General features: G+C 37.9%; 1 protein-coding gene across 5 annotated transcripts in view; it reads left to right on the top strand.

Moving 5' to 3' along the window:
* Nucleotides 1-17613, top strand: part of LOC140141081 (SPARC-related modular calcium-binding protein 1-like) — a 119414-nt gene that overhangs the window by 48873 nt on the left and 52928 nt on the right. For 2 of the 5 annotated variants that reach the window (XM_072162853.1, XM_072162854.1), the window contains exons 6-8: nt 846-926; nt 16470-16553; nt 16802-17074. In XM_072162853.1, the coding sequence (XP_072018954.1) occupies nt 846-926; nt 16470-16553; nt 16802-17074 (438 nt within the window). The remainder of the gene's footprint in view (nt 1-845; nt 927-16469; nt 16554-16801; nt 17075-17613) is intronic. The other 3 variants (XM_072162855.1, XM_072162856.1, XM_072162857.1) reach the window with 3 other exon arrangements.

The following is a 17613-nucleotide window of genomic DNA, read 5'->3' on the forward strand; positions in this document are numbered from 1 at the left end:
CCTGAACATATTTAAAACAAAACTGCCAACCACTTACATAAGGGGTTTTGCTTTAAACATGTTCAGGGGCCAATATGACTGGGTTACTTTTTGAAAAGTCTTTATATCATTTGGACCTAACCAATGACACTAACAGGTTATAAGCCTACATTGAACTACCTTATGTTCATAAGAATATATATATATATTTCCATTTCTCAACTAAAACAAATTTGCAGCTCTTATACCTCCAAACTTTTCTTAACATAACATCAAATACTAGCCTCTACATTTCTGATAAATAACATACATATCTAGTTAGATATCCAACTACTAAATATTATCAGCTACGCTAAACTGTGAAGTTACAAAATACTTGTTATACCAATTTCCTTGCTTTTGCTACCCGTCCTAGACATTTTACATAATATATAGTAGATTACCTTCCTACATTTTAACAATAGTTTCTCCAGCTGAAAGTTGAGCTATCCCATTTAAAATCCATACAACCCCTATGGAAGACATGACCTGAATCTCCCACACAGGGAGTGTGAATTTCAAATGGGGTTATCTGAATGAGTAACTGCATTTGAAATCTACACTCCCTGTATGGAAGATTAAGGTCATGTCTTCCATAGGGGGTGTGTATGGATTTCAACTGGAATAGCCCAACTTTATTTCTCATCTAAATCAAACATACAGCTCCAAAAACTGTCGTAGTTAGTCGCTCTTCTGATTACAAGGATATACGAATTTTAAAAAGCGCCCTCTCCCTGATGTGTAGACCATGATTACGCGGGCAAGTGCAAGAATGGCAATGTGAATAGGGTGCCAACCGTGGATTGTAGTACTGGCGTAATTTGTAGTCTCGTTTCGTTTATTTCTATCACTCAATTCAGACGAGCAGCCGGAGGAACCAACTGGAAATAGTGATTCAAGGGAAGCAGGTAGGGTTATTTATATTTTGTTATTTCAGTTATCTCAAACTGCAGAGTGTGTATTTCGCTCAAGGGGGGTGTTTGCCCAAATTTTATGGCAAATGTGACTCTTAGCTGTTCTAAGGGGAGCTTAAGGGGGTTCCCCCTTTGAATTGGGAAAATTGCAAAAAATGTGTTTTTTCATTCTTTTTTAGGGGGCGGCAGTCTGCCTGGATCGGAGGGGTACTTGGATTATTTTTCGACGGGGATGTGCAGCTCGAACCCATACCCATTTATAAGGGTAATTTATCCGAAAATAGGACCCATATCTACTGATTTTCAAGAAATCAGGACCCATATCTAAGGATTTGAGCTTGAAAATAGTAAAAGCAACATGTTTTCCCACATGTTTTTCACACATAGCACGGAAAATCTAAAAGGGAAACCCATGTCTAAGGATTGAAACATAGACCCATGTCTAAGGATTGTCTGTGAAAAAGTAACCCATTTGGGCGGCACATCCCATACAGCGTTTGTATTTCCCCCCCCGGCCTGGATCCACCCTAGTATGTATGTGGATCTTGTATAATGTATGTAACACAAGGGACATCACTTGCTACTCAAACATGTGAGGGACACATGCATGCGAATGTACTGTAACTCTGTTTAAGCACATTATTCTACTCCAATCCAGTTACAAACATTGAAATGCTGTATATTTTTCTGCAGATGTAAAACCATAATAGTTACGTGTTTTTGTTCCATGTTTTGCCATTTGGGGGGTGGGGAGTTGGATGAGGGCACTTTTAGTTTGTGTCTAATGTCAAGGGTGCCCATAGAACCATTAGGCGAACGTTTACGGTATGTAAGTTGCAAATATTTAATATTTATTCATTTAATATATATTGTTCTTCTCTTCCCCCTCTCCTCCCCACTGGAATTTGTCCCCACCCCTTTAGACCCCCATGTATGTAAAGTATAGAATAGAATTGCTCCGTTGCAAGACAATTCAGTCTACTTGATTTCAGTAGTATGTGACCATAAAGTATCCCAGCATGCATCAGTGGATGTCAATGTTGATTATATTTCTATGATACAAGGGTCACTTGATGTCTGGGATCAAAAATAAGGAAACCCAAAGGGATTATTGTCTCCATAGCTAATTAATTTGTTCAAAGTTCAGTGCCAAATCCTGTTAGAAAAATTACATTTCATGTAGTCTTATTGTATTCTCTATATGCTTGACTCAGGGGGGAAAATTAGACCTTTTTCCCGGACCATTTTCAATTCAGCTTTCATCATGAAAATTCTTGAGTATTTCACAGTATTTCTTAGTATGTCATTGGTGGTATTTACCAATAAATACCAGAATTTTCCAACTGGTTATTCAATTCTACACATACAAAATTACTAGCATTCCAAGTACTTGTCAATGCAAAATTATAAAACATCTTCATCCATGGTATTGTCTTTTTTAAAGACATTTCTTGTTTTACCTGAGACTAATATACCTGTCTCAGATTTTACATTGTATTTTGAGTTGGGCCTTTATTTTGTGATCATAGCATCCTCTTTTTATGACATTTGTCAGTAGATATCCACAAAAAGGCTTATCCCCAAAATGTCATTGATTCTGTTTGCGAGTTATGCATGCTTATGTGTATTATTACACTGCTCCGTAGGCCACTGTGTTGTAATTTCGTTCTGGTGTACGGTATATAAAGTAATTCAAATTTGACAAATATTTTTGCTAAATGAATTAACTGCAAGCAAATTTGTGTACATAAACATTATGTAGCCAGAGGTTTCCAGTGGTATAAAAATCTCAACTCTTTTTGAAAAGTGGGAGGGATGAGGCTGTGGATTACAAAATGCCCCTTTAAAGTATTATATATACTAGTATACCAAACAGTCATGTGACTTCCATATGGCCTGAGCGCTCCCTTTTAAAGGGATTTTTATTTAAAAACAAAAAAGCTAGGACACGTGTGTACAAAAAAAGGTTATGTTTTTTGAATATGTAAAATAAAGGTGATTACTATATGTTTGCAAAAAAAATCATTGCTAAATTTTCAAGCTTTCGGTGATATTTTATGGTCATTTTAGGCTCAAGGGAAAAAAATCCAGACCGACCCGGCCCTCGGCCCATAAAACAAGGTGTGTATTTTTTGTCCCCTAACAAAACTTTAATATTGTGTGTATTAATATGACCTGACCTGTGTTTGTACATATTCCTTCAATTATTATATATGACAGTGATAGTAATATATGGATACCTGTACTGACAGTCCTACTTCCTGTCGCATACACTGACTCTCTTGCAGTTTAACTCATCATTCAATCACATGACTGTAAGAGTTGTAATTTTTGCAATTTTCGTGTGTATCATTTTGCATGCTTTGCCGATTTTGAACTACTTTGATTTTGAACTACTTTGCTTCAGGGCCAGGGCGTAGCTAGCTTTCTGGAGGGGGCGAAAAGACAAAAAATTACTGGTTGTATCATTTTCTCATTTTTATTTTTCGTCAGAAGGGCACTTTTCTCTTTCATTTTTGGATGGGGGGCACTCTGCCCCAATTGTCCCCCCTGCTGGTTATGCTATTGGTGGGATATATACTTATAGCAGGTTATTTTTAAAGAGATGGTACACATGTAAAAGTCTTTGAGCTTTTACGGGAACAATGAGTGCACTTAGCGCGCAAAAATTTGGTATTTTCCACTCCCGGGTTTCCACTATTTTGGTAGGAAACAGGTTCCTTGCCCCTTTTCTTTTCCTTTGCTTTCACGATTTCCTTTGCCTTTGCAATTTTTTCTTTATTTAACAGTACTTGAAGTAAACTTTATAAATCTGATGATTTATACTTAAAGTGTATGTAGGTGGGATGAAAAACTGACGATCAATTGAAAATTTTGACCTTTTCATTATTGAAGATATGGATTTTTTCCCAAAACACCCAAAAAAATTAGGGCTTTTTAGGAAAAAAATCCATATCTTCAATATGAAAGGTCAAAATTTTCAATTGACCGTCGGCTTTTCCTCCCTGCTACATACACTTTAAGAATATATCATTAGATTTATATAATTTACTTCGAGGACTGTTATATATCAAAATTTGAAAAATATCAAATTTTTATAATTTGTCATAAAATTTGTATTATATTGTGATTTTCAAAAAATGGAAATTATTTGATATCAGAAAGACATGCTTCAGTATTCAGAATGCAATTCGATAGGTCTGAGGTGCTCTCATGTCCCACAAAAAATACTGTCGAAACGCAATAAACGCTCATTTTAGATCCCTTAAGCCAATATGTGCTAATTTAGCCTGATTTGCTCCATTATTTTGAGTACTGTCACATTTAAGTGTAGGGTAAGGATCCAGGAAACCTGTCTGTGTGCACTTTGTGTGTGTTTTCTAGTCTGGGTATTCGTGATTAGTGTTTAAAAAACAAGAAGTATGATTTTGGTTATAAATAAGCTATCTTAGGGAAGAAACTGAGAGAAGGTTTTGCCATTTGAGTTCCAAATTGAAATTGGAGCTAAATTACAAGTAAGTCTTTACCTATGGAAGTCACTGCATTCATTGCTATCGCTTCAACATGCTCGTTTTTATACTACAGGGAAGACAACAATACAATGTTGTCAGTATTTTTATAATTAAGAATTTCTCAGCTAGAAGAATTCTTAATCTTATAATGCGAGGTTTTAGTTCTATTACAAAGTTATTACTAAAAGCAGGAGATCAGACCTGCACCCTCCACTTTTTTCAATCAAAGTACCAGAACTATCTATGAAGCTTAGTTTGCACTGCACTGCACTTCAATGTTGTCAGTCTTCGAATCAAGTCAAGTATGATTCACAATCATTAGCTCTGAAACTGGGTCCTAGTCAGGATTCCAATTCAAAGAGCTCTTTTCAGAGCCACCAAAACTTCTAAGAAGAGAATATAATTATTACCGCTAGTAATTTTAATTGGTTAACTTGGTATTAAATAATTAAGTATTTATATAAAGAATAGTAAAAATTATTGGTAAGCCCCTAGCTGCCTTGCTTGAGATTAAAGAGTGTTTAAAGAAAGTTTAAATGGCTCTTTTCAGAGTCATCAAAAGTTTCAAAAAGACTGATGAATGGTATAGTCTTTTGTTTAGATGTCCATAACATTTAATATCATTATAATAAAACCAAGAAGAATATTTTGGTTTTAAAACACAAACACGGAGATAAGGTATCAATATTAAATATATCCCAACTTTCTGAGTTGATTTATCTGCATGGGCAAGACAATATAATAAAATTTCAAACTGTCCCATCATATACCAAAAGATTCACCTTTGTTTGGGGCTAAAATGATCTGTGCGTGCAAATAACCTAGCAAAATATGCTTGTTGTCCCCCTAAATTTTAATGTTTCCGCTGCCACTGGCAGATTGGGTTATTTTGTGATGTTATGAAATAAACATGAGCAGTTATGATCACACTGACCTATTTATGCTGATTAAACAATTCCTGGAGCTAATAATTTAAAATATTGTATTGCAATAAATCAGTGGATATCACTATTATAAAATGCTGAGGTGAGAACTTAGTATGGGACATATTGCCTAACTAGAAATGAAGTGATTCCTTGTGCAAGCAAAACCCTCTGTTTCATTGCACACTATTGTATCTCAAAAAGCTGCCTTGTGTGATTTATATTAGCATTGTTGTATTATCATATTGCTATTTAATATTTCAGTATCAGCAGTGTAGCCAGGACTTTTCAGAGAGGGTCAAAGGGGGCAAAGTAAAAAAAAAAAAAAAAAAAAAAAAGCCTTAAAATCTTAAAATTATAGGGCTGCCAACATTGGAAAGAAATGTACTGGTACATCCAAGTGGGTGGGTGTGCGCTCAAGTTTGGTTTGGGTAGGAGTGTGCCACAGAGAATTTGAATGGGGATCCATCAATATATCAAAATTTCAAATTTTCAGCCAAATTTAACATAAATAATATTGTCTTAATTTTGACAAATTTTCCTCCAGATTTTGGGAACATTTCAAAAATGTTGGCTACAGTGAGGTAAAATTGGGCTATTTTCTGAAAAAATTGAGAAAATTTTGAAAAAAAAGGACCCATCCATATACCAAACTTGACCTATAGAAAAAGGGGTCATTGATATACCAAAAGGCTGGAAATGCTACCCATCTTTGCAGCATGCTCCCATATTGTCACTTGTACTGAGTACCCCCCCCCCACAAGGCAGCCTTTTGAGGTATGACAGTATGTGATGCATCTACGATATTTGCAACAACATTATTGAGGCAACCTAATACTACTTGATAATGACTAAGCTTACAGTATAAAACAAAGCAAATCTGTTTTAATTTAGCCTAGTATTCTGTACTTTTCAGTCACAAAGTCTTGATGCCTTTAATAGATCACATAAATATTTTACTATAGGTATAGTCACCAAAGTTTTCGCAAGATTTCGCACGTAAACAAAATGCCTAATTCTAGCAAAGTTTACGGTATCCTTTATCCATGGTTGTAGTACTTTATGCCAAGCAAAGGGGGTATTGAATTTCCTATTTCTGCCCATGTTAACTTTTAAGTTAATTGATCTTTTTTGAAAAATGTGAAGGGATTCCTGTACGAAACAGGCAACTAACATTCTTATTTACTTCTGATATGAAAAATTTTATACTTTTTGTGGCAAAAACCAGGTATTGAATATGGTGTCAAACTTTCCAATATGTAATCTTTACCTGATAAAATCCTTCTAGTATTTGTAAATATGAAGGGAGATCTGAGCGTGGCTGAGAGCTTCAGGCAAGTGCTTTGTCGGTACAAAATAGCAAAATAGGGCAAAAAATGTCAACATTTTTGATAAATTATACTGCAAATCATGAACTTTCTGTGAAATTTGTCTAAAATATAGGATCCAAAAATCAATTGTAGAGGGGATAAAGGTCTGCTTTTGGCCAAACTGAAGAATTTTCTAGAAAAGATCTTCATTTGGAAAATCCGCACCCTCCCCCCATAAAAAAAAATCCTGGCTACTGGCCTGGGCACCACTTTTAGTTTGATCCTAATTTGCTATCGATGTCATGATAGGTGCTGGTGGCATTTTCTATCATATTCTCAACATTTGCATAGTGCTATATAATTTTTAATTTTAACTACAAAAACAAAAGGCACTCTGCAAATGCTCATCATTATGTTTGATACCATTTATTATGTCTGCAGGGTACGATAGCACAGTGACGTATCCAGGGGGGTGCTTTGGGGGCCGAAGCCCCCTGCACTTTGTTAACAATCATGTAAAATCAGCCGTTTTTAGCCATTAACCCCCCCTGCATAACTCTGAGATCCTGGACACGCCGGTGTAGAATGAGTCATTGGTACCTATCAGGGCACCCAGGGTCAGAAATTCGCAACCATGTGCGAGAATCCTTTTGGATTCTCCCGGTGGAATTTGGCAAGAATCCATGGATTCTCGCCAATTTACTTTGTATGATAAATTGAAATATTTACGAGAATCCATTTAGATTCTTGCAATTTTGTTGACGAGAATCTTTGCGAGAATGGATTCTCGCCGAATTTCTCGCCGAATTTCTGACCTTGGGCACCGATAGCGATAGCGCTATAGGACCAAACTATATGTGATGTAGAAAAGGCTATCTACTGAAGATAGCAGCATACGCAATATGTACGACATCTCCAGGGTACGATTGAAAGAGCTGTCGATACCTATTATCAGGGCACCTATCGCGTTATTTAAGTCAAAACTAATCACGATACCTTACATAACAACGTTGTAAACAAAATTTCCCTCTTGTTTTGTAAAATCAAGGTCATTGCACTGGCCATCAGTATTTATCACTTCAGGTTTGATCTAATGCGCTATTCTAGTTGAAATCCATACACCCCCTATGGAAGACATGATCTTAATCTTCCACACAGGGAGTGTGAATTACAAATGGGGTTACCTGAATCAAGTGGGCTATTCCAGTTGAAACTCATACGCCCCCTATGAAAGACATGACCATAATCTTCCACACAGGGAGTGTGAATATCAAATGGGGTTATACCTGAATAGGTGACTCCGTTTGAAATCTACACCCCCTGTGTGGGAGATTAAGGTTGTATCTTCCTGGGGGATGGTGGATTTCAACTGGAATAGCCCAGTACTTGCTGAGGCTGCAGGTACACAAGGCCAAAAGGTGACTCCATTTGAAACCTACACCCCCTGGGAGATTAAGGTTGAGTCTTCCAGGGGATGTATGGATTTCAACAGGAACAGCCCAAGTACTAGCTAAGGCTACAGGTACACAAGGCCAATTTCAAAGTATAATCCTGAAACATCGGAGGTAAATGACCAAAGGGATCGCTAAAACTAAATATTATTCAGTCAAACTAAAGCTTAAAAGCTTATTGGAAGACTTTGAGGATTTGTATAAATATGGGCTGAATTACAGGAAAATCCACTATTTTATTATATCTTTTAGAATTGCTCAGTTATTGAACTTTGATTTGAAACTGACGAATTCTGAGAAAAAGACAATAACAGTTACTCTCCTAAGTCATCGTTTTATGAAACAGTCGTGGCAGTGTTTTGATTGAACTTCTACGGACTAAATTAGCGCCCCGGGTTCTATAACAAAGTAATTTGAAAGAGTGCGTATAATGTACACGTAGTATGTTTTAAAAAATCAGGACAATAATAGAAATAAGAGCTGTAAACAAATGTCACGGCCATTAAAACTCAATCTAGATGTTTTGTAATGTTTGCTGAGGGGACTGCCCTCAATTGTTTTTCGGAACTCTATTGTGGATTTAAATGTCTTAATAAAACAATTAATTCAAAATTACTCTATTGTTCAGTGTACAGTGAATTTGGCTGATTCATATTCGGTGTAAATTAGGATGTGTCTAAACATTACGAATAATGCCAAAAAATGAGGTTTTAAAAAATTAACCGAATTCATTTCAAAGATTGTACATTAATATGGCTTTAAACCTGCATGAAAATCTTCAGAACTTGACATCACTCATTACACCATATGACCCAGCTATATGCAATGAATGAATGAATGACATCATAACCTGGATGACGTACTGACCTATTTTTTCTAGAGTCACATGGCAGTGAGGTTACCGTACCAGGCGGTGTTCATATCTTGTCGGTGAAAAAAAACCGCATGCGCATTGTTGACGAAACATCACTTTGATCATGTTGATGCATCGCGATGGGTCTTCAGAATAATACAATTTATTAGTATAAACGACTCCATAAAATTCACAAAATTCATGCCTTACTACCAAAGTTACCATAATGACAAAATTGCTCTGTTGTCCTGTTGTTTAAAAAAACAAAAAAAAAGTTTTATGGTCCGGACTGCCAAGTCGGATGAGGACAAGCAAACAACTTTTTTTTGCCTTACCAATGGTATCATAATGACAAAATTGCACTGTTGTCTTACATACAAGCCGATTCCAATAAGTTGTAAATTGGGATTTGTGTAAACATTACAAATATGCCAAAAATCAGGTTTTAAAATAATTGACCAAATCCATTTGAAAAGATTGTCCATTAATTTGAAACTTATTTGGGAATCTTCCAACGTTGGCATCACTCATTACACCATATGACCCAGCTATAATTAAGCAATGAATGAATGACACCATACCCTGGACAAGCACACTGACCTAGTTACCTGGCAGTGATGTTACCGGGTGGGGCTAATATGCTGTCAGTGAAAACAAATGCATGCGCATTGTTGACGAAACATCTACTGATTCATCATAATGGGTGTTGGTATGGGGGAATATTTCCCCCAGTCAGAACTCTTGACCCCAAGTCAGAACTGTTTCCCCCTCTCAGCAAAATTACGAAAATTTCCACTTTTTGTGTAATTTTGTGCAAAATTTGTTGGTTTTGCCCTTCCTGAAATTCACTCTCCACCCTTAACCCACCAAAAAATCATGGTGCTGCCACTGGTCAGTGCTCCTGTTTGCTTGAACCACAAACCTACAGAGAAAATGTATAATTATGTGGGGTTTTTAAACCAACTTGCTATGCACTCTCATCCAAAAAGTGTTGAAAAGAGTCATTTGCAGCATAGGGCAGCATCACCATCTTTTTCAAAAGGGGTTCTTTTAAAAAGACATCACTTCTTAACCATATGCCATTTAATTGTTTGTGCAAGGGGCGTGTGGATTTCAACTGGAACAGAGTGGACCGATTCAAAAACACATGTTTCCCAATTTAAAAGACAGTTTAGTCTAATGATGTCATGGTACATACTGCATTTTACATTGCAACCCTGCCATATACATATACCTACAACCATCGTCATCAGTTTCTTTATCCCAGTGTAGGTGACCGATAACGAGAGAAGGACAAATGGGATTGTCAACTAGGTTTACGTTAAAGGGGCCAACTATATGTGTCCGCTGATGGCAATGCGATGGCAAAAGGGGGTATTTTTTCCGGTAGCCTATTATTTTTGTTGTCATGATCCTAATGCAAATTGGCACAAACTATCACAGATTTGTTGTTTGACCGATGATTCACCTTGCTGTTCAAGACTAAGATGGGGTTTGTTTTTGTAATACTCACTTTGACATTGGAGAGGGAGGAAGAGAGAGAGGGAGAGAGAGAGCAAAAGAGAGATGGATAGGGAAAAAAGAGAGACATGGAGATGGAATGAGAGAGAAACAGGGAGAGAGACCAGAGAGAAAAGTGGGGATATGAGAATTAAAATAAAGTAAAGAAAGGGAAACTTGAGAAGGACTTATGCTTGAGTCGTACGGGAGGGAGTAGGGAGATGCAGATAAAGAAACATTCGGAGAGGGGGAGGTAAAGAAGGAGGGACAGAGAGAGGAGAGAAAGCAGACAGAGATAAAGAGAAAGTAGAGGAGGAGGAGAGAGAGAGAAGGAGGAAGAAAGGTAAAGAGAAAGTAGAGATGGAGAAAGAGAAATGGAAAAAGGGAAGTGGAAGAGAGGAATGGAGAAGGTAGATAGGGAAAGAGAAAACGAGCATGTAGAGGAGGAGAGAGAAAGAAAAGGAGACGAAGAATGAGAGGGTCTTCAAATTGTTTGTATGTGGATGTGCCACACAGATTTTCGGATGCTGACTTTCTCTATGATACCTACTTTTTGCTGTTTTTGCCACACATAAGTATACCAATTTCTCACAAAAAGCACCTAAATTTGCCATAATTAGGCACTTTTAGGGGCACTTTTGACCAATCGGGCGCATTGGTCTCCACTGAAAACCCACCCATCTATATACCAACATCGTTAAGAAGGTACCCCAAAACTGGCACATCCCTGTATCACTTTAAGCAGAAAGAACCCTCCCCGGGAGGAAGAAAGAGGATGGAGGGAGTAGATAGATAGGGAGCAAGATAAAGAGAAGGAGAGAGAAAGTGAGACATGGGAGGAAGGATAGAGGGGAAAGGGAGAGAGTAGATAGTACATAGGCTTAGGAACCGGGGGAGGCTTGAGGGGGCTCAGCCCCCTCAATAATTTTGGTGCGGGGGCTGGAATACCTTTCAGTACCCCCCCCCCATAATCCTAGGTGAATTTCAAAAATTGTGATAAAATAGAGGAAAAAGGGGTCTTTGTGACCTATATTTTGCAAAATTTTCTGACTGAGAGGGGGGTCACCCCCCCTCGTGCACCCCCAGTCTGGCCCCACAAATTTTTTTTCAAGTTTCAGTCCCCCAATGTTGAAAATCTTCCTAAGCCTATGTAGTAGGAGAGAGAATGTATAGAGAAGGAGAGAGAATGTAGAGAAGAGAAGGAGATAGAAAGGAGAAGGAGAGAGAGAGTGAAGAGATAACAAAGATGACGTAGAAAAAGCAAAAGCTTCTATCTAGGGCATTTAATGTTGCTTCATGACAGATGAAAGGCTCGAATTTCAAATTGAGCCACGGGCATGGAAAAGGCCAAATGAAGCAGGCTGAATGTCAGCTAGATATCGGTCTCTAATTGATTACAACCAAAGGATCAAGAGAAGAAGATTTTTTTTCAGATGGCGGAAGATGGTGCGAGATTAGTGCTAGGAGGAGTTGTTGTGGGGTAATTTGACATTTGCAAATTTATGGAGGTTAAATATCAAGGTGCTTTTAATAATCAGACATTTATCTGGTGTGGGGTACAGTGGGATTGTATGTGTTAACATACAAAGTTGGGTCACTGAGGGACTGGGGGCATTAAAATTTGGAATATGGCATAAATAAGATGGGTGTTTCAATGAGAGGATGTAGGATTTGGGCTATTCCATTTAAAATCCACACTACCCCGTGGAAGATTTTAAAAATATGTTCCACAGGGGAGTATGAATTTCAAATGGAATTAACTCATTATAGACGGCTCCATTTGAAACTCGCCCTCCTTCTGTGGAAGATTCAGGTTGAATCTTTCTCAGAGGAGGGTGTATGAAAATCAAATGGAGCTGCCTAATGTGCCAATTCCAATTGAAATTCATACTCCCCCTGTGGAACATATTTTCAAAATCTTCCACAGGGGTAGTGTGGATTTGAAATGGAATAACCATTTGTGTGTTAGCTTGGCTGTTCATGGCACAAAACCTGCTCCTTGCCCACCTACCTGCTTTCCCTCCCTATACCAGTTTCACAAGACCGTCCCTTGCATGCCCACGATTCCCCTTCACTCATATCTGTTAACCCTTCTCACGCCCTCATACCTATTTCGGTAAAGTAAATTTGCACCACTGCTTGAGCAGTAAATGGGTTAAATATCCTTGTGGTTAGACACTAACGATGAAGGTGAGTGATGATTTTGATATTAAGGATGAGGGAACCTACTTTTAATGTTAGGATAGTAGTAGAGAGTTACCAGACCATTTGTTAGCCCAATTGGGCGACTTTTTGTTTGTGACTTTGAGCTAAAAAATAACAATTTTATAGATTTTTTTGTGCATTTTGTTACAAAACAAACATTTTGAAGCTTTTGGAAATGGTTTTGGGATAAAACTACTCTCAAAATGCCCTCAGCTAAATTAATTCTGACAACGTAAGTTTTTGGGTGGATTTTTATCAATTTTGTGCACGTTTCAAGTGTCTTTCTCACATAATGGGCTGAAATTGCTTTGGCAACCCTGTAAGTGTATACATGGATCAAATTTCCAATGTGGTTGGCGATATGATTGCGGTTGATGATGATTTTAGTATAAGAGGATAGGATGGATCAAACCGGGGGATCAAATAACCATCGCGCAATTTGCGGTTTAGACAATTAGGTCGGGGGAGATGCTAATTATGGTATGTCATGTCAGGTATGCCCAAACGGAATGAATAGCATGTGGGTGCTTTGTAATTAAAATGTTGGGTGTTACATCGGTCTTATTTGGCTTGAAGGGGGTGTACTCAAATATGGGTTGGGTAGGGATGTGCTGCTGAGATTTTGAAAATTAATTCATCAATATACTAATATTCCAAGAAATTTGGACCATCTTCATACCAAAAGTAAAAATTTAACACAAATTAGTTGAATTTACCCCAAAGGTTTTTGACAAGGAGGCAAAATTGAGCTATTTTCCAAAGCAATTAAAATTTTTTGTTGAAAAACTGACCCATCCATATACCAAATTTGTCTAAAAAGGGTGTAATTGAGACCCATGTTTGTGGCGTATTACCCCTGTATGGTCATTTGTAGTGATAACCTCCCCTGGGTATAGCACACAGGGTTTAGATATGCATTTTAGATAATGCTATCTTCAGTAGATAGCAGCATGTGATTGTGCACTTATTTGAGCGTTTATGAAATAGCTTCAAATGTGAAATGGATCTGATCTGATGCGAACATCGAACAGCGAATATGAGAATGCAAAACTTTTAAACCTTTGAACCCTACTACGTGTCTTCTTTGTCAATGTTGTGAACCTTCTATTCATTGATTAAAATTCATATAAAACTTGCACATGACTCAAGAAACAATTTCAGTAACATTTGAACGTCAAACAATTGTGTAGCCTTAAAATGAAAAGTCCGAAGTTTTGAGGTATTTTCTCCAAATATCAAGAGCTATATCAGGAACCACTGAACAAATTCTAGGCTTGTTTGTACCGGTACTCATTTTAATGCATTTTTCATGCTGATTCCAAATATGTTCATGAAAATGCGCAATTCTCAAAGTTTCGATTTTTTTTTAAAGAAACATTGGAACTTGTCGTTTGCAGTCGACACCCCTGTAGAAAGGGTTAATGTGTCTTCAACGAGGGCGCAATAGGTAGTCGTCATTAGCCGACTATTACTAAGTTATAATCGAAAGTCACAACTATCGCTAATAGTCACAACTATGACTATTGGCGACTTAGTCGTGCAACATTACTAATGATATCAAAAATTGGGCTATTCCATTTAAAATCCACACTACCCCTGTGGAAGATTTTGAAAACATTTTCATCAGGGGGAGTATGACTTCTCAGCTCCAATTGAATTTCATACACCCTCTGAAAAAGATTGAACCAAAATCTTCAACAGAGGGAGGATGAGTTTCAAATAGAGTTGATTAATACGGTAACTCCATTCGAAATTCATCCGCCCCCGTGGAAGATATTTCCAAAATCTTCCACAGGGGAGTGTGTATTAAATGGAATAGCCCAATGTGTTTCCAACTGCATCATTTGAGGCCTTAGTGATGATTTTCCTTATAATTATGCGACGGTGAGGTAACGTAACAACTCGTACCAGGACTAATGTAATGGGTGGGGCAAATGGGGGTAGAATAAGTGCGGAGTTGAGATGCAAATGTGATATATCCAAAGAGGCTGCCCTGTGTATATTTTTGTATAAATATTAATTATTTTATTTTATTTTATCATCACTATGATGATGATGTTGACTATGATGAGGATGAAAATGATGATGATGATGATGATAATGATGATGATGATGATGTTGATGAAAATGATGATGAGGTTGCAGATGAGGGTGATAATGACAACGATGATGATAAATAATAATGATTAGGATGATGATGATGATGTTGATGTGATGATAATGATGATGATGACTTTGATGAGAATGAAAATGATGATGATGTTGACTATGATGAGGATGAAAATGATGATGAGGAGGATGAAAATGATGATGAGGAGGAGGAGAAGGACGAAGATGAGGGTGATGATGAGGATAATGATTAGGATGATGAGGATAATGATGATGATGATGATCATAAATGATACCGGTAATAATGATTAGAATGATGAGGATAATTGAAACAAACAAAACTGATAACAACCCATGATATTTGATGATAGAAATAATAGAATTAATTTTGTAAATTTGTAATTAAATTTAAATGTCACAATTAAAAACCTCATTCAGGAATGATAGCTTTTATCCTCAATATAAAAATATTAAGGTCTATAAATCTGAGACACATCCAAATTTAACTCCAGTCAAGGATGTACTTAAACGTAGTTAAGGAGCTCCTTATCCCAAGTTATTAATGGTACTTGACCCCATTATCAGGTTACTTATAGGATATAATAGAATATATGTTCATCATGCTATGTTAGTAATAGTAGTCATGTGAATATGTATGTCATGTAGATCATTTATATTTATATAGATGCAGGGCATAGAACATATATTTCAGTTGGTGACTGATGGTGTTTGGCTCCACAATAATTGCAGATGAAAACAGCGAAGTTAATGAACTACTATTAATACCAATAAAATTTTCCAAAGAAGCATTTTGTACTAATTTTGCCAATGGGGCATCCTATTAACCATTAGAACTTACTAATTGATGGGAAGTATTGCCTGTACAAAGGGTGAAGTTTCTTCTTAGGCATTTGGGATAGCAAGGAGCTATTCCAGTTGAAATCCATACCCCCTATGAAAAACATGATCTTAATCTTCCAGAACTCATGCCCCAGATCATCTCTAGTAACTCATAATTTATGAAAAATTCCCATTTTTTGCTGCAATTTGCTCAAAATTGGTTGATTTTTTCCCACCCCCCCTAAAATTCACTTTTCCCCCAACCATGCCCCCACCCCCCCAAATAGTATTCCAGAATCCTTTTCACAACCTTCCACTACTCTCTATCTTCCTAACATCTCTTTCCCTTTGATTCTCCTCTTCCTCGTTACCCTCTTGCTCCCCTCCCCTGCCTTTTGCTAATGTTGACACTTTTTTTGCCCATAGAATTGCCAAATGGGGGAGCATCATACCCCAGGCATCATACCCCCAACATCTCATCTAGCTATGGCCATATCCATATGGACATGTAGAGTAGACGAATCCGACAAGCCACATTCCTACACCTCACTGGCAGCCATAGCTGGGGCCATTCATCCATTTTACGCGACGCCAGTATCATAGGGCTGCAGCGTTTACCGCTCCTGTGACACGGCGCAAGTGCGGTGCGCTCCGATGCATTCGCGATAGTGGGCATCTTGGATCGCAATTCAAACTAAGCTAGTTTGGCGCGGATGGCCCCCAGCTATTGCTGACTCAATCCTGACCATCACTTGGCTCGTCGGATTCATCTATATACAGTACCCGATTATCAAGTACTTTGGGTAATATAGTCCCCTTGTTTTTTATCCACAGATCCAGGGCCAATTCTAACCACTAAACAAGTGATAATTACACCACAGGAAACAGAAAGCTCTAATAGTGCAGCTGCCAGTGATGGTAAGTGTCTGTGGTAGGGATGGACAGTGGTGTAGCGTGAGTCATCCTATTGGGGAAGGGGCACTGACCATGATCAGGGGGCACCGGGCCTGATTAGTTGGCACCGGGCCTGATGGAGAGCACAGACCATTTTTCAGAATTTTTCAACAACGGCTGAAGAGATAAAACAAAATATGCCAAAAACAAGCAAACAAACAAATAAAAGAACCACTAAATAATGATAGGTCACATTTTATTTACTTTCACAGAATCAGTAGTTGGTCCACAATCATGTGAAGTAGAAAGACAAAAGGCGATTTTCGAGGCAGAACGTCTACCAAACAGCGGTGTCTTTATACCACAGTGTAAAAATGATGGTTCCTTCAAAGCAGTGCAATGTCACGACGAGGCTCAGTATTGCTGGTGCGTCTACGTGGATACGGGGAGACCGATTCCTGGCACGTCGAGTAAAGCTTCCAACAAGGAGGATTGTAATCCCAATGCATTATCAGGGGGTACTGGAGATGGAAGAATATTTGAGGGTGAGTAACACTTGCTTCTATATTTATATCCAATTTATATTTACTTTATAGTTGTAGTACCAGAGATGTAAATCTTCCAGAAATTACCTGAATTCCTGAAATTTGACCAAAACAAAACAACCCAGATTTTTTTTTTTGCATTTTTGGAATTGGATGATGGTAAAAGAGCCAAACAAGTTTTTTAGGAGGGGGTGATACCCTGCAGCCTATTCCTCACACAAACCCCCTAAATGTTCAATACCGTTCGCAAGCCCTCGGCCACCTGTCCAGGACCAGGTGGATTTTCAGGAAATGGATATGCCCATTTACTGAAAATACCTGGCCTGGTCACTATGATGAGCCAGTCAGACAGACCCTACCAAAGAGTAGCCCTACCACAGGGCCTTTTTTTAACATGCTATACTTAGAGACGCACTATACTCTGAGAACCACCGCTTGACTCGAGAGGAGCGGTCACTAGGTTTAGCAGTTCGCTGGATATAACACAAGTTTTTTGGGACTGCCACAGTCAAAAGGACCTATATAGGGGCTAGTCAAAG

The sequence above is a fragment of the Amphiura filiformis genome, chromosome 19 (assembly GCF_039555335.1).
Source record: "Amphiura filiformis chromosome 19, Afil_fr2py, whole genome shotgun sequence".
Taxonomy (NCBI): Eukaryota; Metazoa; Echinodermata; class Ophiuroidea; order Amphilepidida; family Amphiuridae; genus Amphiura; species Amphiura filiformis.